General features: G+C 44.2%; 1 protein-coding gene across 1 annotated transcript in view; it reads right to left on the bottom strand.

The window, feature by feature from the left end:
* Positions 1–2,632: 2,632 nt before the first annotated feature.
* Positions 2,633–25,440, bottom strand: part of gak (cyclin G associated kinase) — a 46,341-nt gene continuing 23,533 nt past the window's right edge. Inside the window, exons 12-29 of the mRNA XM_064935516.1 lie at positions 20,480–20,600; positions 16,834–16,883; positions 16,180–16,328; positions 15,836–15,958; positions 15,479–15,612; positions 10,470–10,664; positions 10,209–10,326; positions 9,431–9,510; positions 8,635–8,828; positions 8,333–8,497; positions 7,554–8,000; positions 7,287–7,424; positions 7,077–7,205; positions 6,887–6,973; positions 6,519–6,773; positions 6,238–6,389; positions 5,653–5,829; positions 2,633–5,428 (exon numbers count right to left, since the gene is read on the bottom strand). Coding sequence (XP_064791588.1) covers positions 5,327–5,428; positions 5,653–5,829; positions 6,238–6,389; positions 6,519–6,773; positions 6,887–6,973; positions 7,077–7,205; positions 7,287–7,424; positions 7,554–8,000; positions 8,333–8,497; positions 8,635–8,828; positions 9,431–9,510; positions 10,209–10,326; positions 10,470–10,664; positions 15,479–15,612; positions 15,836–15,958; positions 16,180–16,328; positions 16,834–16,883; positions 20,480–20,600 — 2,816 coding nt within the window. The 3' untranslated portion in view covers positions 2,633–5,326. The remainder of the gene's footprint in view (positions 5,429–5,652; positions 5,830–6,237; positions 6,390–6,518; positions 6,774–6,886; positions 6,974–7,076; positions 7,206–7,286; positions 7,425–7,553; positions 8,001–8,332; positions 8,498–8,634; positions 8,829–9,430; positions 9,511–10,208; positions 10,327–10,469; positions 10,665–15,478; positions 15,613–15,835; positions 15,959–16,179; positions 16,329–16,833; positions 16,884–20,479; positions 20,601–25,440) is intronic.

Genomic DNA, 25,440 nt, shown 5'->3' with positions numbered 1-25,440 from the left:
TCATCATGTCTTCTCTACTTTTGGTGGCCTTAACTTCATGTTGTTTTGCAATTATAATATTGACAAAGTTCCAGTGAAACTTTCTGCTTTTCATCGGCAGGTTTTCTTGTCATTGTCCTTAATTTATAAACACGATTTTTCTCCACACAGATATTATGTATGGAATAATATATTGTGTAAAAATACCTCTTTGTTTTTAGAATATTGGTTCCGAAATAATATCCTATTGGTGAGCCAACTGGTAAATGCAGAGGGTCTTTTACTCAGTTATAAAGAATTCTTATCACTTTACAAGGTCCCTGTTACACCTACAGATTTTGCAATTGTTTTAGATGCCATTCCCTCAGGTGTTGCTATGTTATTCAGGAACATGTCAAGACCTGACCCTCAGAGCCGACCTTCTATTGACCCTGTTGACTCATCAGTAGGAAAGATTTGTTTCTCTTTTGGTCCATTCAACAACAGAGCGATATGATCCTTGTTGCAGGAGGATGTTGTATCTATACCCTTATCTCATGCCTTATTGGAATGGATTTATTGATAATATCTGTTGGGAAAAAAAGTTTGGATGTTGCCACACACATACCTACTTGTTAACAAAATTAAGGAAGTTTCCTTTAAAATTATTCATAAATATTATCCTGCCAAGCACTATATGAAGAAGTTTAAGGAAAACATCAACTCAAATTGCTCCTTTTGTAATGACCACCCAGAAACAGTGTTGCATCTTTTTTGGCATTGTTTGCATGTAAGAAAACTGTGGCAAGACATCAGTGGGTTTATAATTGAACACATTTATGAAGATTTTACACTATTGTGGATTTTACACTACTGCTTGGATTCTTTACATACAATAGAAATAAGCTGAAACATTTTTATGTAATTAATTTAATTATTATTTTGGCCAAATTTCATATACACAAATGTAAATTTACAAACAGAAATCCAGATTTTTCGTACCCTACAAAAATAAATTGAACTGTATTTTAAGACGGTTAAATGCTCTACTAACAAAAAAGCTGTTAGAATTGTAAGTATATGCATGTCCCTTAAGGTCCTTGTGTAATTGCAATGTGATATTGTACCCCCTAGCTCGATTGTCCATTGTTTGTAATCTATGTATGCTTGTGTTCCCTCATGTGCTTTATGTATTGATTTGTTGTTAATAAAAATAAAATAAGAATAAAAATACTAATAATAATTTTAAAAAGTCTGGCCTGCCTAGTTAAATTAAGGTTTAATGAAAAAATAGGGCAGGCATTCTTTTTTTTCCAAGAGGGAGTTATAATTTTGTAACATTTTAAAATGATGTACTTTGCAAAGCTACAAAAATTATTGATTTTATGTCATATGCATAGCGTTTTGCGGCAGACTTTTATTTTACCGGCAAAACCATAAAACTGAGACGGTAATGCTGCTGTTGTGATGTTGATAAGAAATAACCACAAAAAAAGCAGCGGCAGCAACAAAGGAAGTGTTCCACCTTTCCAGTAGATCGACTGGAAACATGTCCCGCAAGGCGTCAATTCCGCAGATTCATCCCACTAGAAGTGCTTTTCATTACTAATTTTAAAAGAGCAAGCTACTGCTTATTTTGAAATAGCACATACAGATTAAGACCGTGATATGGAAAAGGAAAGTAGCGCAAAAGGAAATAACTAGCTAATAGCTTTCCCAAGTAGCTAGTATACAATATAGTAAAAGTGTGCCGCGCGGTCTTTTATTTTGAAAAACCATGGCAAACGTCTTCGTCCAAACAAAGGGTCTGTCTGTTGAACCTCTTAACTAATTAAAGTGTCACTTATTTTCTTTATGTGATCGGAATACAACCATGGATAATTATCAATTAAAAAAAGTGACTCGAGAGGTTTTTGCACTTTGTATGGGTAGATGTATAGCCTATGGCTATGTTGCCCAGCGAATTTGTGAGGAAGCAAGCTACTAACTAGACAGCTAGGTATTGATTGGCAAGAACCTTCTATTTACAGCTTACTAAATGTCTATATTATACAATTTTTTTGTTAATGGTGTATGTGTACTAGCTAGGTTAATATTAGACAGTTTTAGGAAGTAGGCTATGTTAAGAGTTATAGCAGCTGTGGGCAATGATGTTTACCCACTACGCATCTTCGATAGTTATCATGGATTATCTGAGACATAATCAGTTGCCTAGGTCTAGTATTATCAAAGCTATAACTAACATGATAATTGATACTATACATTCAATTAGATTTCATTGTTTCTGCAAGGAATGGGCCTATTGATAAATGACAAGTGTGTGTGCCGTAGGCCATAGGTTTTCAAACTCTGGTACAGCTGGGGATCTGCACATTTTTATTTTCTAGGGAAAAAATGTAAATATCCCGAGCTGCAGAGTACCTTCGTGGTTACCATTTTGTGTTTGTGTGCAATATGAAGGAAGTTAAAGGTAGTTTCACGAGGCAATGCTAACTGTAGCGGTTTCTGGGTCACCCCACTCTGGGGAAGATAAAAATGGCTTCATTCCCAAAATCTTGAAATATCCCTTTGATATGAATGAAATTATTACTTTACTGTCAACTATAATTCACCAGATGATAGGACAATACCTGATTTTCCTGGGAATTCACAGACAATAATGTCAGACGACACGTTTTCATGATTGTGTTTTAATGGTCATAAATGTCATTCCAGAAACAGGGGAAGAAAAAAAAATGTGGAAATATAAACGGTTTGTCAGCAGGAAGGAACCTCCGTTTTAGAATGGTGGTGGTCCAGAGTCCATGTGGAATTAAATGTACAGCCTAACATGTGGGTTGTTTTTACTACCTGGATATGTTAACAAATTGGGAAGGTTTGATGGTTCATCTATCACACTGGTCAGTTGCATTCAGCACCTGATGCTTGTAATCAGAAAAAAAGGGAGATTTTCTTTGTCTTCCTCATGGGTAAAAATTTATACTGAAGATTTTCTCTGAGTCAACATTCTCTCAAAATCGGTGCACCATTTACTTGAATATTATACAGTATATTCAATGTCAATCATTCTGTAATGCCAACATGTGACTTTAATAATAGTAGAGAAGCTCAATGGTTTGCAATAAATGGGGATAATGAGATGTATTTTTCTATAAAAGGCTCACAGCACTATCTGAATGTATAATCAATATCCCTCTTAGTCTGCATTAAAAGGACAAACATGATAAGCAAAACCATTTAAAGGCTTTACAACCATTAGTAAAATGGCCATTCATTTTGTAACAATTATTTTCACAACTTGTCTCAAGAATACTCCATGGTAATCAAAACCACCTTTCTTTCACTGCAATGTTTTCAAAACCCATCATAATATTGTCACTTTGTGAAATACCTCGATCTTTGAAAACTCTCGGTTAATATCACTGGCCAGCCCTTCACATAACATGAACCCTTTCTCATCAGTCTCATATTGAGACACGATCAATACCATCCACTTCAGTCATTTCATGCCTCTGATCAAAACCTTTTTATTTCTGTACTGAAATCTACATTCATATTTTAATTTGGTTGAGTAGGCTTTCTTTCTCCTTATAGTGTACTAACATGATACTGTCAACATTATGTCTATTCAAAATGGCAGCCTTACAATCAAGTATCCCCTTATCGGCTGCATTTACACAGGTAGCCCAATTCTGATCTTTATCCACTAATTGGTCTTTTGACCAATCAGATCGGCTCTTTTGCAAATAATTGGACAAAATATCTGAATTGGATTGACTGTGTAAACACAGCCATAGTGTTACTGGAATCACAAAAAAATAAGGTTTCAATAGGTGGGGAATGAACAGAGTCAACGATTCCGGTCATGGGATGGGTGGCAGGTAGCCTAGCAGTTAAGAGAGTTGGGCCAGTAACTGGAAAGTTGCTGGTTTGAAAACCCAGAGACGAATAAGTGAGAGAAAAAAACTGGTCGGGCCAGTAACTGGAAAGTTGCTGGTTTGAATCCCAGAGACTGTCGATGTGCCCAAGAGCAACCCTAACCCTAAGTTAGGCAACCCTAACCCTAAGTGCTCATGTAAATTGCTCTGGATAAGAGCTAAATAACTCAAATGTAGAAATAGGGAGGGGGGAAAAAAACGAAGTTACACAGAAGGAAGGAAGACTAAAACAGAAGCTACATATACCCAACAAAGACCATATAAAAACACATTCACGTTAAGACGCTTCGGAATGATTTCGGCTCGGCAAAACAACTGTCATGAGACCACCAATAAATGCCCATTCCCTCCATCGCATTCAAGACATTCAATTCATATATTATTTTTATTTATTAAGTTCTGCAATTAAATGTCATGGATACTTATGATACCCCACAACGATAAGAAAATAGGTGTTTTAAATTGGTCCATGAGGTAAAAAAAAAAAAAAAAACACAAAAAGCTTCAGGTCATTTTAAAGTAAAGAGAAAAACAACAGCTATGGAACACAAAATGGAGGGTTGCAATGAAAACTCCCTGTAAACCTTTTGTGTAATAAGTGGAATAAACACAAGACCATTGGAAAAGAAAGGCATGATGATCTACTGGTAGAGAGAGCGAGGTGGTGAGCTACCATCCTTAAACAACACACACCTCTGTGTTTCGGCATCTCACTATCTACCGAAAGAACCACATCATTGAGAAAATATTTACACTTAAGTGAGGACTATCATTGACAGAGAAAACAAAAAAGACCAAACATATTGCACAATTCCACATGGCAAAAAGCAACCAGATGAAATCCCTATATTCTCTATTTGTCTCCTATGTTGCCGGGGGGGCGGGGGGAAGTTATGAGCAAGCGTAATTTTTTTTGCCATCCGCAGAGCAAGGCGCTTACGGTAGAGGGCTTGTGGTGGAAGGAGGAGTCTGTTAGTGGGAGAATGGTTCTGTCAAGAAGCAACAACAGCATGAACTCTTGGTCTCTCGGGAAGAGAGAACGCTGCAGAAAGGTCTGTCCAAGGAGTGTAAAGGAATAGAGCCGTGTCCCCACAGCAACAAAGTCTACGGGGTCCCAGTGGCCATACAGTCCCCAACATTTCCGAATGGATGGAGCCTGGTTGGTGACCATCTGGTCTTCTCAGTGATTGTCTCTGTCGTCATATTCATCCCTCCGATCTTCCAAGCTTTTGAACCACTAGTCTTCTACCCATGCCACCCTTTGCATGTGGTGGCAGTGTTTTTTTTAAATGATGTTGAACTGCAGATGAGAAATAAAGTAAGGTGCCTTTTTCTCAACTGCAGGAGAGTTGGCAGACCTCTCTAAGGTGTGTGTGTGTGGGGGGGGGCGCAACCCTGAAGGACCCAATATGGGCCCCATCCAGTAAGTCTTAGAAGAGGGCTTTGCTGCCTTGGTTCTCAAACTCGGACCAGGCGTCGTTGAGCTCCATGAAGATCAGTGTAGCGTAATCTTCGTAGGGCTTTCCGGCGGCCTGCAAGGAAGGAGTTTCAAGTGCAGTTAGCGTTCACAGATCAAGAACTTGACATTGCTTTCAAGCCAACAATACTAAACTTTAATCCCAGCCATTCATCGACAGCAATCAGTCTTCAGCCGTACACAACGAGCATGCATTCGCCACAGGGTGACTTGAGACAATTGTGACTAACCGATAGACCTATTTAATTGTGTGCAAAAAGAAAATCACATTGCCGTTACCTTATCAGGGTGCACCACCAGCGCAGCTTTCCTGTAGTACCTCTTAACCTGGTCTGGAGTGACGAGGTCTGCAATGTTTACGGGCTTCCAGCGCGTCTCGCCCTCCCACAGGACTGTATGAAGTGTGGAGAGGAGGGCCCGGATGTTTCGCTCCTTCCCCTCAATCCAATCCAGGATCTTGGTTGGAACAAGGATCACAAACCAGAATCCCTCAGAACAGGTTCAAAGATTATTTTTTTTAATCGACTAGAAATATACACGCATAGAATGAACTCTCTCGGTGTAGAGATACATACACCATGGGACAGTTTCCCAGAAGAACACTGAGCCTATTCCTGGGGTGTATTCATTAGTGCACTCTGTAGCAAAGCACTTTGAAATGGAATACTTTTTTCAATTAAATCATTTATTATTGGACAAATGTAGGCAGGTCCCTCCACGTCTTGTGTGCTTCCGTTTACTTCCTAGTGAATACACCCCTGGACTGAAAAGCATTAGAAATGGAGAATCTCAGTCCTGGCCAAGGCAATCTGTGTCCAAGAAGAGGAGCTTCTGTATATTTGGGAGGGGGCATGCTGGTGCTACCTGCAGTTTGAGGGGGTCCATGTTCCTTGAGAGCTCCTGTTTCCTCATCTCTGCGATGGTCCTGGGTCCACTCTTGTCAGATAGCTTGGAGGCAAAACCCTGAGTGGAGAGCAGGTCTTCAAAGTCGTCCTCTTTGACTTTGGGTTTTGGACCTGGAACATATAGTCACAGAGCAAATATCCTCAATTAGAAGGGGAAAGAAAGAACGGAGACCGGGTTTTCTACACAGAGGCTGTCACTAATTAGACATGCTCGGATAGTGATGTGATTGGTTGTCTCACCAAATCCTGGGCCCCTGACGCCTCTCTCCTCTCGGCCCCCGATCACACTGAAGTTAAGGTTGTAGTTGGGTTTGGCTGGCTGGGGCGCAGGCTTGGGTGCCTGGGCTTTGGGGGCAGCAGCACTGGGGGCCATCCAGGGCTTGCTTTGGCCAGCGGAGGGCCGGCCAGACTGCTGCCACGACTGCCCAGCACTCTTGGTGGAGGCCCCACTCTTAGGGTTGAAGCCTGGGCCTGAGAAACTGGCACTGGAGGAACCTGGAAATAAAAGACTTATATACATGAGACGATAACTAATTTACAGACCATGGATAGTAAAGCCCACTGTCTAAGTGGAACATGGTACCAGGAGTCACTGGGGTCTGTTTTACCTGGCAGCGTAGGACCCAGTTTTCCCAAGTCTGCAAACGGGTCGAAGCTCTGAGACTTTGCTTTGGAGAAGGAAGACACTCCGGGAGCTGGAATTCCAAGAGGAAAAAAAAAAAAAACTCAAGTCCATATCTGCTAGAGTTGTTATGGTGTTAAATTCTAGATTTTACAGCCCCAGTACCTACTACCTACCTGGGAAGGCTGGCTTATGGGAGGAGGCAGCGGCCATGCTTCCACTCGATGCCCAGCTGTCCCACCCTCCAAGCAGGTCTGGTTGGCTGGCGGACGAAGTCATCTTGGGGGGATTGTTGGTCAGCTTGTCTGTCGAGAGAGAACATTGAATGAATGGAAGTGGACATGGGAGTTGTAGTTATTTTCTTATAGATATTACTGGTGTCTTACTGAGGTTGAAAAGGCTGGAGTTGGAGGTGGGCGGGGGGTTAGTGTTGGTGTCGGAGCTCAGCAGGTCCCCAAACAGGTCGGGTCCGGTCTGATTGGATGAAGATCCCATCCCGAACAGGTCAAACAGGTCATTTATTGCTGTGGGACAAAAATAACCAGAAATGTGTGTCAGAGGGGATCGACTGCATGAAAACGACACAAATAGTAATATGTTACCACTTCTACTGACACCAAGGCAGAAAGGGGACACATCGATAAGACGCTTACGTTTGGGGGTGGCCGAGTCTGGCGGTGCAGCGGGGTTACTGAAGAAGAGGTCCTCTTGGGAACCTCCGTCCCCAATCAGGTTGTTTGAACTGCCCTGCTGAGCGTTGCTGCTGGGCGTGGGGGCAAACAGGTCGTTGAGAAGGTCACTGTTACTCGACGAGGCCTTCATGCCGCCTGCTGCCGTGGAGGGTTGTGGGGGGGCAGTGGAGCTGAGGTCGGAGGTGAGACCCAGCAGGTCAGCGGTGTCGCTGGGCCCTGGGGACTCCTGGGGTGTGGCGGAGGCCTGGAACTCAGCGTCGAACAGGGACTCGCTAGGCTCCCTGGAGAGGGGTTCGCCGGCCAGGCCGGAGTTGGACTCCTCGTCCACGGAGGCGTCACTGAGCTCGTCCTGGTCGTCAATGGTGCCTCCCAGGCTGTCCGAAGCGTCCGCTCCATGGCCACTCCCATCTATGTGACAGAGACTTGTCAAAAAAGGCTTAGGGCAGGAGAATTATAATCTAGACCCGGAACCTTCCACTGCTGATTGTCATTCTCCTCATATCAAGGAGTGATTTAGACATGGGAGACCAGGACCACAAATAATTATCAGGTAGAATAGAAACCCAGCAGTACTCCAGACCCAGATTTGACCCCTGGTTTAGGGCAATTGCAGCTTTCAAGTATTTTCAATACAATCAACCAGCTAACATGCAGTTGGCCCTTGCAAAAGGAAATCAAAATAACTATTTTTAGCAATAAGTTCATGCACTAGGAAGTGTGCTCGTCGACAGGAGACATACCATCCCAATCCAGAGTCTGGAAGAAGTTGTTGGCGTTGGTATCGGTGCTCTGGTGAGATTCTGCTTCCATGGTGAAGCTATCAGGAGTCTGTTCCAACGGAGGCGACGCGGTGTCGTAGAAAGAGCCGGAGAAAGAGCCCGGTTGTCGGGGAAGCTCTGGTTTGCCTATGGGAGAGGGAGGGAAGGAGTGGGACAGAACATGACTTAGGTACTTCGAGGGCCACATCGGGACTTCGAAATTCAACAGAGAGCTACACAGATTCAGTTTTTTTTTGGACTGACAAGACTGCCGTGAAACCCACCAAACTTGGTGAGGATCTCCTGCTGCTCGTCCCGGCTGGAGAAAAGGATCTTTGGATTGAGGCCCTTTGTGGCAAAGTTGTCCCAGGGTGGAGTCTTGTTGCTCGGCCTGTCGCAGGGATCCACCTCCATATCCAGGTGGACCTGGAAGAGGTCCGGGTATTTCTCCTGGATGTCCGTGGCGTCCAGGTCATACCTGTCGGAGGAAGACCGACGACGACAGTTATCGTGTCAATGTAACACATGACACAGCTTGCTCAGGTTGGAGGCTGCGTTCACCTCCAACCTTTCTACAGGAGTGTGAACTCATACACCCCCCCCCCCCCTCTTTCATCAATTTAAAACAAATGGACAGGTGATAGCAACATGGTGGAAACCCTCCTCCTCCATGCTTTCAAATGCATGAGGCGGAGTGAAGGAGTGCACACTACTGGAGAAGGGCGGAGAACTCAGACAGCGTTTGTAGATAAGAGGTCAAGCCAATTAAGAGGTCAAGCCAATTAAGAGGTCAAGTCAATTAAGAGGTCAAGTCAATTAAGAGGTCAAGTCAATTAAGAGGTCAAGTCAATTAAGAGGTCAAGTCAATTAAGAGGTCAAGTCAATTAAGAGGTCAAGTCAATTAAGAGGTCGAGTCAATTAAGAGGTCGAGTCAATTAAGAGGTCGAGTCAATTAAGAGGTCAAGTCAATTAAGAGGTCAAGTCAATTGATTTAAAAAAGAAGTGTCCTGTGCTATTGTCACACATGCACCTGCCTGGACTGAGGATAGTGGCTTAGATTCTGTGGACGGTGGTACCTACTTTGCAAACTTGACCGTGGTGGCGTTCTGGGGCACAAACCCTGTGTGAAACTGAATCTGGAACATCTTCATGGAAGCCATCTAGTCAACACACACAGCAAGACAGCCACGTGACTTCAGTAGTAAGCAGAGAAACACCCCTTTGGTCGGGTTCCAGGCTTGACGACATGGCAGACTTGTGTCAGATCTCACAACACCTGGACGGGTGTTTATAACATATCAGCTAACTGCGTCGTACGCTAAAGCAATCTGATGCTTGATGGCGCAGTCCAGGATGTGGCACACCGTTGTTCGACGCAATGCGACGTCTGCAATGGTAGTCAGCCTGGAACGCAACGCTTTATCCCTGGATCAACTCAAGTACAACAGCCCTCATTGGATAAGCTTGTTTTTATTTATTTTTTTTTATTTTTTTTTTACCTTTATTTTACTAGGCAAGTCAGTTAAGAACAAATTCTTATTTTCAATGACGGCCTAGGAACAGTGGGTTAACTGCCTGTTCAGGGGCAGAACGACAGATTTGTACCTTGTCAGCTCGGGGATTTGAACTTGCAACCTTCCGGTTACTAGTCCAACGCTCTACCCACTAGGCTACCCTGCCGCCCCGACTTGTTTCAATACATTATTTAAAAAAAAGTCTGATTAGGGCTGATCATTTAACTATGATGTATGGATGCATGTCCTTAGGACTGTCACTGAATTTAAGACCGAATTGCAAACAAACATCACCGAATGCAAACTAACTCTGAGGGTCCGTCCCTGACTGCTGTGGCCCCTACCTTGGCCTGAAGGCGGCCCCCCAGGGTTGAGCGGGCATGGAAGATGACCACCAGCACATCCCCCTGCACTGTCACGTTCAAGGGGATCTCAGCCCGTCCGTCCTCCAGCTTAAAGTCCCTGCAGAGAGAAGGGGGGCGAGAGAGAGAGAGAGAAATGTCTATAACACACTATGGAGCCTGGGTCAAAAGTAGTGCACTAAAATTGGGAATAGGGTGTCATTTGGGACCGAAACAAATTAAGTCCTGCATCATGTGACCTACTTCATCTTGTCGTACTCCCCGGAGGTGGTGGCCACGCGCTCGTCTCCCACGTAAACCTCGCAGAAGGGCCGGCAGCCACTCTTCTGCTTGTTGAAGAGAGGCACAGGCGTCATGGTGATGGAGCGGATAAGGATGGGTCTGCTGTGCGGGGTGATGGGCTCGTCAGCCATCATGTCACACATGTACTCCATGTACCTGCACCGAGGGCCAATCAACAGCAGCGTGTCAACAGGAGCCAATCAAACAACCCTTCACCAGCCCGACGACCAATCAAAAGCGTGCACTCGTCTGCACTGAACATCTCAACACATTTGAACCCTGAACTGGGCATCACAGAATCTCGATTCAAGTTCACAGTCAGTAAAATAAAAAGAAGCCTCGTTTGAGTCAGAACGGCCCATAGGGCAGGAGACAATGTTCTGTATTTTGTAAAGCATCCACATACCTAGGTTCAGTTTGCTCCTAGCAGAACTGGGCTAGGTGAAGTGAAAGTCTTGTGTTTACACCACTGCTACCCTCTGTGATTATCTATGCATAGACACTTTAATAACTCTACCTACATGTACATATTACCTCAACTAACCGGTGCCCCCGCATTGGTACCCTCTGTATGTAGTCTCGCTATTGTTATTTTACTGCTGCTCTTTAATGACTTGTTCCTTTTATTGCTTATTCTTATTTATTTTAACTACATAGTTGGTTAAGGGCTTGTAAGTAAGTATTTCACTAAGGTCTACACCTGTTGTATTCGGCGCATGTGACAAATAAAATTTGTCTCTCATACTCCCTTAAAGAGCTTTGCTTAGAAAACAAGAAAGAAGGGTAATATTACTGTCGTTTGTCTCTCTTGAGCCACCGTAGCAACATAGCCAAAATTCACTTCCTCAAAATAGTCTGAATTCATAAATTCTAAATTTTAATTTGTCACATGCCACCAAATATAACAGATGTAGTAGACCTTACAGTTAAATGCTTACTGACAAACCCTTAACCAACAACGCTTTAAGAAGTTAAGAAGAAAAGTTAGAAATAGAAAATTAAAGTAACAAATAATTAAAGAGCAGCAGTAAAATAACAATAGAGAGGTTATATACAGGGGTTACCAGTACAGAGTCAATGTGGAGGCTATATACAGGGGGTACCGGTACAGAGTCAATGTGGAGGCTATATACAGGGGGTACCGGTACAGAGTCAATGTGGAGGCTATATACAGGGGGTACCGGTACAGAGTCAGTGTGGAGGCTATATACAGGGGTTACCGGTACTGAGTCAGTGTGGAGGCTATATACAGGGGGTACCAGTACAGAGTCAATGTGGAGGCTATATACACGGGGCACCGGTACAGAGTCGATGTGGAGGTTATATACAGGGGTACCAGTACAGAGTCAGTGTGGAGGTTATATACAGGGGTTACCGGTACAGAGTCAATATGGAGGTTATATACAGGGGTTACCGGTACAGAGTCAATGTGGAGGTTATATACAGGGGGTACCGGTACAGAGTCAATGTGGAGACTATATACAGGGGGTACCGGTACAGAGTCGATGTGGAGGTTATATACAGGGGGGTACCAGTACAGAGTCAATGTGGAGACTATATACAGGGGGTACCGGTACAGAGTCAATGTGGAGGCTATATACAGGGGGTTACCGGTACAGAGTCAATGTGGAGGCTATATACAGGGGGTACCGGTACAGAGTCAATGTGGAGGCTATATACAGGGGGTACCGGTACAGAGTCAATGTGGAGGCTATATACAGGGGGTACCGGTACAGAGTCAATGTGGAGGCTATATACAGGGGGTACCGGTACAGAGTCAATGTGGAGGCTATATACAGGGGAGTCAATGTGGAGGCTATATACGGTACAGAGTCAATGTGGAGGCTATATACAGGGGGTACCGGTACAGAGTCAATGTGGAGGCTATATACAGGGGGTACCGGTACAGAGTCAATGTGGTTAGTCGAAGTAATTGAGGTAATATGTACATGTAGCTAGAGGTAAAGTGACTATGCATAAATAATAAACAGAGAGTAGCAGCAGCAGAGAGGGTTCTGGGAAGCCCTTTGATTAGCTGTTCAGGAGTCTTGTTATTTAACCAGGCAAGTCAGTTAAGAACAAATTCTTATTTTCAATGATGGCCTAGGAACAGTGGGTTAACTGCCTGTTCAGGGGCAGAACGACAGATTTGTACCTTGTCAGCTCTGGGATTTGATCTTGCAACCTACAGGAAACCCCCAACCCTGTCCTGTCCACTACAGGAGACCCCCAACCCTGTCCTGTCCACTACAGGAGACCCCCAACCCTGTCCACTACAGGAGACCCCCAACCCTGTCCACTGCAGGAGACCCCCAACCCTGTCCACTGCAGGAGACCCCCAACCCTGTCCACTTAACAGGAGACCCCCAACCCTGTCCACTTAAGGAGACCCCCAACCCTGTCCACTTTCAGGAGACCCCCAACCCTGTACACTGCAGGAGAACCCCAACCCTGTCCACTACAGGAGACCCCCAACCCTGTCCACTACAGGAGACCCCCAACCCTGTCCACTACAGGAGACCCCCAACCCTGTCCTGTCCACTACAGGAGACCCCCAACCCTGTCCACTACAGGAGACCCCCAACCCTGTCCACTACAGGAGACCCCCAACCCCCCCCAACCCTGTCCACTACAGGAGACCCCAACCCTGTCCACTACAGGAGACCCCCAACCCTGTCCACTACAGGAGACCCCCAACCCTGTCCACTACAGGAGACCCCCAACCCTGTCCACTACAGGAGACCCCCAACCCTGTCCACTACAGGAGACCCCCAACCCTGTCCACTACAGGAGACCCCCAACCCTGTCCACTACAGGAGACCCCCAACCCTGTCCACTACAGGAGACCCCCAACCCTGTCCACTACAGGAGACCCCCAACCCTGTCCACTACAGGAAACCCCCAACCCTGTCCACTACAGGAAACCCCCAACCCTGTCCACTACAGGAAACCCCCAACCCTGTCCACTACAGGAGCCTCTGAACATGGAAGTCAGACATGAATGCTTACAGAGGTGTAGGGTGAATTTTCCTCACTAAGTGGATAAGGGAAGGAAAGGGGGATACCTGGTCCAGTAGGAGGAGGAAAGGGAACCCTGGTCAGTTGGGTACATGGAAAGGGGGATACCCTGGTCCAGTAGGATATGGAAAGGGGGATACCCAGTACCCTGGTCAGTAGGATATGGAAACCCCCATACCTGGTCAGTTGGACAGGAAGACCCCTGGTCAGTATGGAAAGGGGATCCACAGTATATGGAAAGGGGGATACCTGGTCAGTTGGATATGGAAACCCCAGGAAAAGGGGGATACCTGGTCAGTACCCTGGTCAGTAGGATATGGAAACCCCATACCTGTCAGTTGGATATGGAAAGGGGGATACCTGGTCAGTAGGATATGGAAGGGGGATACCTGGTCAGTTGAGGGGATATGGAAAGGGGGATACCTGGTCAGTTGGATATGGAATACCTGGTCAGTTGGATATGGAAAGGTGTAAAGGGGGATACCTGGGTTGGATATGGAAAGGGGGATACCTGGTCAGTTGGATATGGGAAGGAAAGGGGGATACCTGGTCAGTATGGATATGGAAAGGGGGATACCTGGTCAGTAGGATATGGAAAGGGGGATACCTGGTCAGTAGGATACCTGGTCAGTAGGATATGGAAAGGGGGATACCTGGTCAGTTGGATATGGAAAATACCTGGGGGATACAGTAGGATATGGAAAGGGGGATACCTGGTCAGTTGGATATGGAAAGGGAAAAAGGGGGATACCTGGTCAGTTGGATAGTGGATAAAAGGGGGATACCTGGTCAGTTGGATATGGAAAGGGGGATACCTGGTCAGTTGGATATGGAAAGGGGGATACCTGGTCAGTAGGATATGGAAAAAGGGGGATACCTGGTCAGTTGGATATGGAAAGGGGGATACCTGGTCAGTTGGATATGGGAAGGGGGGGATACCTGGTCAGTTGGATATGGAAAGGGGGATACCTGGTCAGTTGGATATGGAAAGGGGGATACCTGGTCAGTTGGATATGGGAAGGGAAAGGGGGATACCTGGTCAGTTGGATATGGGAAGGGGGATACCTGGTCAGTTGGATATGGGAAGGGAAAGGGGGATACCTGGTCAGTTGGATATGGGAAGGGAAAGGGGGATACCTGGTCAGTTGGATATGGGAAGGGGGATACCTGGTCAGTTGGATATGGAAGGGGGATACCTGGTCAGTTGGATATGGCAAGGGGGATACCTGGTCAGTTGGATATGGAAAGGGGGATACCTGGTCAGTTGGATATGGAAGGGGGATACCTGGTCAGTTGGATATGGGAAGGGGGATACCTGGTCAGTTGAATATGGAAGGGGATACCTGGTCAGTAGGATATGGGAAGGGGAACCTGGTCAGTTGGATATGGGATACCTGGTCAGTAGGATATGGAAAGGGGGATACCTGGTCAGTTGGATATGGAAAGGGGGATACCTGGTCAGTTGGATATGGAAGGGGGATACCTGGTCAGTTGGATATGGAAGGGGGATACCTGGTCAGTTGGATATGGAAGGGGGATACCTGGTCAGTTGGATATGGAAGGGGGATACCTGGTCAGTTGGATATGGGAAGGGGGATACCTGGTCAGTTGAACAACTGAATGCATTCAACTGAAATGTGTCTTCCTCATTTAACCCAACCCCTCTGAATCAGAGAGGTGCGGGGGGCTGCCTTAATCAACGTCCACAGCATCGGCACCCGGCGAGCAGTTGTTTTTGGGGCTTAACTGCCTTGCTCAAGGGAAGAACGGCAGATTCTTCCACCTTGCCGGCTCGGGGATTCGAACCGGCAACCTTTCGGTTACTGGCCCAAAGCTCTTAACCGCTAGGACACCTACCTGCGGGATAAGGTTAGGATTGGGGAGGGGAAGCTGATCCTAGATCTGTCCCCAGGAGACAATGTACTTAAGGCTGGATGACCAGGAGCACCTACCTCTTGTGGGAAGGGGAGATCCCCGGGGGACAGCGCTTCATACTGAACATGTATACGGCCGCCTCAGCCGTGGTGAAGAGGCGGCAGAAACACAGGAAGGAGCACACCGCCACGGCCGAGGCCGCCCGCCCGTCCTACAAGCACACAAGACAAGAGGGGTCAGGGGTCAACACGGGGGACTAAGAATACAAGTTCTCGTGTTGATCTGCATTTCAGACAGACTACCAGTTAGGGGAGGAAAAAGTTATTTAAAAAAAAAAAAAAGGTATATAAATGCCACCAAGTTATGGAGAGTTACTTTGTGTGTCCCAGTGCAGTGCGAGTGAGTGTAGGGGTGTATGTGGTGGCTGTGCTCACCAGGCAGTGGACGACGGCGATGTTCCTCTGGTCCTGTTTCAGCCACAGGTGCATGTTCTTACAGAGGCTGTAGAGGCTCCTCAGGTTGGGTGCCCGCCGGGCCTGCCAGCCACACTCCGACACCTACGGCAGGTCAGGAAGAGCTTTTAGGAACTCTTATTTTCAAATAGGTGTCTGTCTAATGACTATACCTAATACTGAACTTTAACTTTTACACAGATCGGAAGATTCGCTCAAATAATCAGGGAAGCACAAACCAGCGCACCAGCAGAATTGTTCCTCAAAACTCTCTTTACCTACTAGTAAATATTGGTCATATTCTGTCTGGTGGTGGGCTGCCTTACCCTGTTGTGGAAGCGGGTGGGTCTGTAAGAGCGCTTGGTCAAGTTGTAGACGGCGTAGTGTCCTGCATGACGGCCATCCAGGAAGAGACGCACATCCTCCATGTTGTTCTTAATGGCAGACTCCACTCCCTCCGCCGGGAAGGACATGACTGAGCGTACACACACACACACACACACACGTTACACACACACGTTACACACACACACACGTTACACACACACGTTACACACACACGTTACACACACACGTTACACACACACACGTTACACACACACACGTTACACACACACACGTTACACACACACGTTACACACACACGTTACACACACGTTACACACACGTTACACACACGTTACACACACGTTACACAAGAGAAGAGTGAACCATCACATTACTTCAATTTAGCCTTTTGAAAACACTACAGATGGATGGAGCTTCAATTCTGCTCAGAGACATTAGTACCATTTGAGAATTATTTTTTTATTTTGTCACATTCAAGGACAAGCCACAAAGTAACACAGTTTAGGTGATCGAAGACAAAAAAATAGTGTATAATGAAAAGCCTGGTCCCAGATCTGTTTGGGCCATCGTTTCCCTAACAAACAAGGCAACACAAAAGTGATCTAGGACAAGGCTAGAATGAGGGTACATACCTGCTATTCTAGAGGTGATGTAAGAGATATCCAGGTCTCCCTTTGTATAACTGAGAGGGGAAACAAACAATGGGTACAATTCAGATCTGTTACAAACGCAGAGGACACTTGGTTCCCGGACAATACTGAACAAAGGGCAGGAACAAAAATAAAATGGACAATCTAGTTGCCAAATTTCAAAAGGGCATTCTGGTTGTATCCCAATATCTCCTCCTTCCTCCTGTAGTGTGCCCTTGTTGACTACTACCCATAAATGTAAAAGTGTTGGATTGGCATAGGGAGGTTGCATACATCAGTCATTTACCTGTGAACAAGTGCACACTTCAAGAGAGAGGAGAGTATTGGGTCACACGCCGACTATTTTCAGTTGTGTGTAGAAGCATTTCACTGCAATGACACATTTTCTCACTATCATCACACATTGTCAATGATAGACTTTTTTTTTAAACTAGATTTAAATACTGTACTTTTTTCCAACACAAATCTACAGTCTAAACTGAAGAAAACTAGTTGGATCTATGGGATTAAAAAGAACAGCAACAGATGTAGGCGAGTTAGGAAAATGAACGTTGGTGAGATGTTGGTTTTTAGTAGGCGGTGGAGGATTAGAATTCAAACCATGTTTCAACTCAAACCCCATATTCACTTTGTGCTGCTGACATGGGATTATGGACACAGCAGTGTGAATATTTTGCAGACTATGGCCACACACACACACACACACACACACACACAGAGGCGGGTACAAAGAGGGCGTGTAGTATCCCATATTTACCTGGGGCTACAGGAAGGAGTTTATAGGACCATGAGTTGTGGTAGAGGCAGAGTTCATAAAACAAAATCAGAAAAAACACAAAACAGAACTAAATGGGCGAACCAATGAATCAAAACAGAACTAAATGGGCGAACCAATGAATCAAAACAGAACTAAATGGGCGAACCAATGAATCAAAACAGGATGATTGGACAAGGGTGGGTGGGGTGAGTTATCAGATCCAAGAGAGAATGGAGTGTGTGAGTGTGTGTGGAGCTTGTATGGGCAGAGATATTTGCGACAATGCAGAAAGGGAAACAGTCTTTCAGAGCAGTGTGTGTGTGTGTGTGTGTGTGTGTGTGTGTGTGTGTGTGTGTGTGTGTCAGGTTTTCAGTTTCGGTCATGTGGCACCAGACATTTGACCAGCAGCATTTTAATTTACCGGATATTTGAGAAATTTTAGGACCCATATGCATTGGGTGCGTAACCGGATTAGGCGTCCACCCACGTTTATCAAAATGACAGAAATCACATTTTCATTATGGCAATTCATATTAACAGAACATGCAAGTTGACAACGTGTGCGCGCACTCCTTCTTACCCAATTACAGCGCGCACTTTGAAGATGTTAGAATAACGCTCCGCGTTTACTTTTCCTCAGACAAGACGAGTAACAAACAGCTGAATCACTATCCCCCATCACTATCCCCCCAACTTTAAAAAGCAAATGAGTCTGATGCAACAGATCAGAACAGTTCGCTTAAAATGTTTATGAACTATTATTTCTTCACAATATGAGCGCAGCAATGCACACAAGGTAGTAGGTTACACGCACATGTTTGTTCCATAATGCAATTAACGGGAGACAGGTTTCATGTGACAGAAATGAGTGGAGATCTTAACATGCAACAGCTAGCATGGGTTGCTAATATGACCTCGGATTGTGTCTTTGGCTACGAGACAACGGAAAAATAAGTTGATATAAAATAATTGCCTCCACGGCTGTGGTCTGATGTTGGCTAGGCTACTTTGAAGCATGGTAAGACATGCCTCGTGTAGTAAAACCTTTAGGTTTCATACAATTAAGAAGCTATACGTTCTCAAAAATGGACACTGCCTTCCAGCTCATTGCAAAGTGGTGTGACACTGATAAACCCTGCCTTCCATTGCCTATGCATTTACTGTTTTGAGATGCTGTAGCAGCAGCCCTCGCGCTGTCTGATCGAATTTCCACTCAAACGCTTTATGAGAATGAACCTATAGACCGATACGCATGACCAGTCAAATGTATTTACATTGACTGGTATTTAAAAAGGCTAAAAAGCATTATTTCACAATGGGATTTTTTACTGTTCTGGACATTTGGCCGCTGCCATTTCTATTTAAATATATATTTCTTTTTAAATATATATATTTATTTTTTTTGTCGGCCAAAAGCTGGCTATTACCGGCTAATGGAAACATATTAAAAGAGAGATATTCAACAAATTAACTTTCAACAAGTTAATTGAAATGCATTCCAGGTGACTACCTCATGAAGCTGGTTGAGAGAATGCCAAAAGTGTACAAAACTGATAAAGGCAAAGGGTGGATACTTTGAAGAGGCAAAAATAAAATAGATATTTATATTTTTTTGAACACTTTTTTGGTTACTACATGATTCCCTATGTGTTATTTCATAGTGTTGTCTTCTCTATTATTCCATAATGTAGAAAATAGTAAAATGATTTGGAAAGGCAGATTCTTGATGAAAACCTGCTCCAGAGCACTCAAGACCTCAGACTGGGGCAAAGGTTCACCTTCCAGCAGGACAACGACCCCAAGCACAAAGCCAAGACAACGCAGAAGTGGCTTTGGGACAAGTGTCTGAATCTTCTTGAGTGGCCCAGCCAGAGCCCGGTTGAACATCTCTGGAGAGACCTGAAAATAGCCATGTATCGACGCTCCCCATCCAACCTGAAATAGCTTGAGAGGATTTGCAGAGAAGAATTGGAGAAACTCCCCAAATACAGGTGTGCCAAGCTTGTAGTGTCATACCCAAGAAGACTCAATCCTGTAATCGCTGTCAAAAGTGATTCAACAAAGTACTGAGTAAAAGATCTGAACTTATGTAAATGTGATATTTCCGTTTTTCTCTTACAAAGTTGCACGAATGTAGAATGTATAATATAATAATATGTATTAAATTATTTATATTTTATTTTTATAAATTAGCAAACATTTCTAAAATAAAAAATAAAATGTTTTTTGCTTTGTCATTATGGGATATTGTTTGTAGATTGATGAGGAAATAAAACAATTTAATCCATTTTACAATAAGACTGCAACGTATCAAATTGTGGCAAAAGTCAGGGGTCTGAATCATTTCCAAATGCACTGAATATTGTGGTGTTTCTCAATATAATGTATCGCGATGTTTCTCAATATAATGTATCGCGGTGTTTCTCAGCATAATGTATCGCGGTGTTTCTCAGCATAATGTATCGCGGTGTTTCTCAGCATAATGTATCGCGATGTTTCTCAGCATAATGTATCGCGGTGTTTCTCAATATAATGTATCGTGGTGTTTCTCAGCATAATGTATCGCGGTGTTTCTCAGCATAATGTATCGCGGTGTTTCTCAGCATAATGTATCGCGGTGTTTCTCAATATAATGTATCGTGGTGTTTCTCAATATAATGTATCGTGGTGTTTCTCAATATAATGCATCGCGATGTTTCTCAATATAATGTATCGTGGTGTTTCTCAGCATAATGTATCGCGGTGTTTCTCAGCATAATGTATCGCGGTGTTTCTCAGCATAATGTATCGTGATGTTTCTCAGCATAATGCATCGCGATGTTTCTCAGTTCTAAAGTATTGCAGGTGTTTTCCGAGCCGACTGTCTCTCACCTGGCCACAGACTGGATGACTTTAGAGGAGGTGTCTTTGATGTTGGTCAGAAAGCGTTCGGTTCCTCCCTTCAGAATGTCGAGGAAGCCCCCGCCCTGGTCCGGGTCTGCACCGTACACCCCTGAAACACACAGGAAGGAGACAAAGTCATGGGTCAGCGCACAAAAGTGGATTCACACATTAAGCATCTGGAAATAAACAAACCTTTCATAAGCTAATCATCAATTTACATTTATCACACAATCTGTGACCGGTGTCAGACATCCTGGCCACAGGTAGTTTGAGTAAATAAAATACATAATAATAAAACACATTAATACATTCCTGGAGACGGGTCCAGCACAATATACTTTAAAATGACTCAAATATAAACTGTGTTTAAATGATAATGGACCTACATTCAGTTTCTTGACTGTGTCCAGCTTCTAATAATCTTTTAAATAAAATGCTAGAGAGTCAGGGAGCTTAAAATTAATAGTAATAATAATAATTTAAAAAATGTATAATAACAACAATATGGAAAGAGGACTACTTATTGCACATTTTGACTGCGAGGAGATAATCAATTTTTTTAACGTGGCCTTCCGGAACTCATTGAAGACAAAATGCGGCACCCGGGCCAAAATTTATTTTGACACCAATGAAATCTGTTCCCATGTATTCCCCGCATAATAGAGACACACGATCGTACACAAATGTAAACAAGGTTTGAAATTAGTATGTTTTAGTCAAGCATATCAGTTTGGGCTTCATCTGGTCAATTTGCAGTCCACCCGACCATCCACTCAAGAAAGAAAAATTGGCCCATGGCTGAATCTAGTTGATGAATCCTGGACTTGACAATCGGGTTTGACATGAGTCTACAACTCATTGAATTGGGTCCTTTGTCTTTTTTTCCTCCATGTTGTTTTTAGAGGGATGACGTAAACCTGAATTTGTCCGATAAAAACACGTCTGCTGCGACATTTTGCTACAGTGTGCACTATTGAATACATGCCAGACAGTGCTTCATTTGTAATATGGGACGTGCTGGAACAAAAAAACCGAGCAGTGGTGTGGAGCCGCTTGCAGAAGTTGCACACAAGGAGCACATTTTTTGTAGCCTTTTTTTTTTTTTTGAGTCCTGGAAAAATGTGGGCTTTCATAAATGCATTTCATGCAATTCTACATGACTGGAGACTTTCGCAGAATCTTTAAATTATCGAAATGACAGGCTACAAACCGATCAATAAAAACATCCTCGTTTTCAATCCATCAATAGCCTAGCTGAGTGTAGAAACACATTACTGTAGGTTACAATACGAGCAGGAAATTAGTCCAAAACATCTTCCCAGTTTCACTGACTCGGCTCACTCAGCAGACAAAAGCTTCTCTCCCTCTCTCTTACTTTGTAAAAACAATGCTGTTCACTCAATAGAGCTATTTCGAAGTTATTAAACAAACAGATTAGTATTTTATTTTCAGGCGGAATTATTTGCTTTCCAACCTGTGATTTCCAGCGATTGTATTTGAAATATTCGCGAAAGGTCCGTTTTGGCTGCATGCTATTCACTGACAGATCTGACACGCATTACCGCAAGTAGGCATGCTTAGGCTATTTTTTTTTACAAATTAGCTACGGATCCTCTGTGGCTAAATTATAGGTGTACTCTTAATGTAGTATTGGGAATTATTTCATTTCTTTCTTAACAGAAAGCAAAGTGCTGCCTCACCTCCAGCACACTTCCCGCAGCGAATATTCTATTAGGAAATAAATGATGACGTGAAATGCTGAAGAAATGTGAGTTGCCGGCTCTATCAGAGCACAGAGAGGGAGAGATCAGAGCACATAGAGGGAGAGAGATCAGAGCACAGAGAGGGAGAGAGATCAGAGCACAGAGAGGGAGAGAGATCAGAGCACAGAGAGGGAGAGAGATCAGAGCACAGAGAGGGAGAGAGATCAGAGCACAGAGAGGGAGAGATCAGAGCACAGAGAGGGAGAGATCAGAGCACAGAGAGGGAGAGAGAGATCATAGAAAGTGAATCTCATTTTAGTTCTGTGAGAGATACAGGCGTGCTTCTCTCGCACCACATAAATGGTCTATATAGGTTACAATACTGCCATAAACCCGGGCCAGCCCAACATGAATCAGTTCTTACAATATCAGGCACATTATCACAATGACATGTTTGTTTGTTACAGAGGAATCCAAAAAGTAACTACTCTGATGGCTTTTATTAGGATTTTTACATTGCAAAACAGTGAAAATAATTGTTCATGCCACAAGAGGTAGGCTACCTGATCCTGGCAAATGGGCTCCGTGAACGAAAGACAACAAAACAGAGGAGCCAGATCCTGTTCAGGATCCGGCTCAAATGGAGCACTGACGCCAGGTGTGAATGAGTGCAGGAAGCATCTCACCACAGGGAGCCCCAGTCTGTTCACCAGATGGCTGACTGCCAAAACAGCAATCCTCTTAACAGCCAAATACATAGCACCAGATCAACAGTAACAGTAGTAGCAGCAGCGCAAGTAGCAGTAGTAGTAGTAACAGTAGTAGTAGCAGTACCAGTAGCAGTAGTAGTAGTAACAGTAGTAGTAGCAGTACCAGTAGTAGTGGTAGCAGTAGTAGTAACAGTAGTAGTAGCAGTACCAGTAGCAGTAGTAGTAGTAACAGTAGTAGTAGCAGTACCAGTAGTAGTGGTAGCAGTAGTAGCAGTACCAGTAGTAGTAGTAGTAGCAGTACCAGTAGCAGTAGTAGTAGTAGTAACAGTAGTAGTAGCAGTACCAGTAGTAGTAGTAGTAGCAGTACCAGTAGTAGCAGTAGTAGTAGTAACAGTAGTAGTAGCAGTACCAGTAGTAGTAGTAGTAGCAGTACCAGTAGCAGTAGTAGTAGTAGTAACAGTAGTAGTAGCAGTACCAGTACCAGTAGCAGTAGTAGTAGTAACAGTAGTAGTAGCAGTACCAGTAGCAGTAGTAGTAGTAACAGTAGTAGTAGTAGTAGTAGCAGTAGTAGTAGTAGCAGTACCAGTAGCAGTTGTAGTAGTAACAGTAGCAGTAGTAGTAGTAACAGTAGTAGTAGCAGTACCAGTAGCAGCAGTAGTAGTAAGTTCCACTGATGTCAGAAGGTGAATTCACCAATTTGTAAGTCACTCTGGATAAGAGCGTCTACTAAATGACTTAAATGTAAATGTAGTAACAGTAGTAGTAGCAGTACCAGTACCAGTAGCAGTAGTAACAGTAGTAGTAGCAGTACCAGTCGTAGTAGTAACAGTAGTAGTAGTAGTAGTAGCAGTACCAGTAGCAGTAGCAGTTGTAGTAGTAACAGTAGTAGTAGCAGTTGTAGTAGTAACAGTAGTAGTAGCAGTACCAGTAGCAGTAGCAGTTGTAGTAGTAACAGTAGTAGTAGCAGTACCAGTAGCAGTAGCAGTTGTAGTAGTAACAGTAGTAGTAGCAGCAGCACAGCAGTTGTAGTAGCAACAGTAGTAGTAGCAGTAATAGTAGTAGTAGTAGCAGTAGCTGTTGTAGTAGTAACAGTAGTAGTAGCAGCAGCAATAGCAGTAGCAGTAGTAGCAGTAGAGTAGTAGCAGTAATAGCAGTAGCAGTAGTAGCTGTTGTAGCAGCAACAGTAGCAGCAGCAGTAATAGCAGTAGTAACAGTAGTAGCAGCAGCAATAGCAGCAGTAGTAGCAGCAGCAGTAGCAGTAGCAGTAGTAGCAACAGCAGCAGTAGCAGTACCAGTAGCAGCCAACAGCAACAGTAGTATTAGTAGCAGCAGCAGCAGCAGTAGTAGCAACAGTAGTAGCAGCAGTAATAGTAGTAGTAACAGTAGTAGCAGCAGCACGAGCAGCAGTTGTAGTAGCAACAGTAGCAGCAGCAGTAATAGCAGCAGCAGTAGCAGTAGCTGTTGCAGCAGCAACAGCAGCAGCAGCAGTAATAGCAGCAGCAGCAGCAGCAGCAGTAGCAGCAGCAGTAGCAGCAGCAGCAGCAGCAGCTGTTGTAGCAGCAACAGCAGCAGCAGCAGTAATAGCAGCAGCAACAGCAGCAGCAGCAGCAATAGCAGCAGCAGCAGCAGCAGCAGTAGCAGCAGCAGCAGCAGCAACAGCAGCAGCAGCAGCACCAGCAGCAGTTAACAGCAACAGCAGCATTAGTAGCAGCAGCAGCTAGCAGTGTAGCAACAGCAGTAGTGGCAGCAGCAGTAACAGCAGCAGCGGTAGTACCAGCAGTACCAGTAGTAGCAGCAATAGCATTAGCAGCAGTCAAGTGGCAGCAGCACCTGTAGTAGTAGCAGTAGCAGTACCCTGTAGTAGCAGCAGCAGCAGCAGCACCAGCAGCAGCAGTAAATAGTATTAGTAGCAGCAGCAGTACCAGTAGTAGTAGTTGTAGCAGTAATAGTAGTAGTACCAGTAGTAATGTCAGTAGTAGTATCAGTAGTAATAGTAGTAGAAGTAGTAAAGTAGAAGTAGTAAAGTAGAAGTAGATAAGAGCGTCTGCTAAATGACTTAAATGTAAATGTAGTAACAGTAGTAGTAGCAGTACCAGTAGTAACAGTAGTAGTAGCAGTACCAGTCGTAGTAGTAACAGTAGTAGTAGTAGTAGTAGCAGTACCAGTAGCAGTAGCGGTTGTAGTAGTAACAGTAACAGTAGTAGTAGCAGTACCAGTAGCAGTTGTAGTAGTAACAGTAGTAGTAGCAGTACCAGTAGCAGTTGTAGTAGTAACAGTAGTAGTAGCAGTACCAGTAGCAGTTGTAGTAGTAACAGTAGTAGTAGCAGTAATAGTAGTAGTAGTAGCAGTAGCTGTTGTAGTAGTAACAGTAGTAGTAGCAGTAATAGTAGTAGTAGTAGTAGTAGCAGTAGTAGTAACAGTAACAGTAGTAGTAGCAGTAATAGTAGTAGTAGTAGCTGTTGTAGTAGTAACAGTAGTAGTAGCAGTAATAGTAGTAGTAGCAGTAGTAGTAGCAGTAGTAGTAACAGTAGTAGTA

Source organism: Oncorhynchus masou, chromosome 1 (assembly GCF_036934945.1).
Source record: "Oncorhynchus masou masou isolate Uvic2021 chromosome 1, UVic_Omas_1.1, whole genome shotgun sequence".
NCBI classification, from domain to species: domain Eukaryota; kingdom Metazoa; phylum Chordata; class Actinopteri; order Salmoniformes; family Salmonidae; genus Oncorhynchus; species Oncorhynchus masou.
Note: the sequence above shows the minus strand (reverse complement) of the source record. Positions and strands in the feature narration are given on the sequence as shown.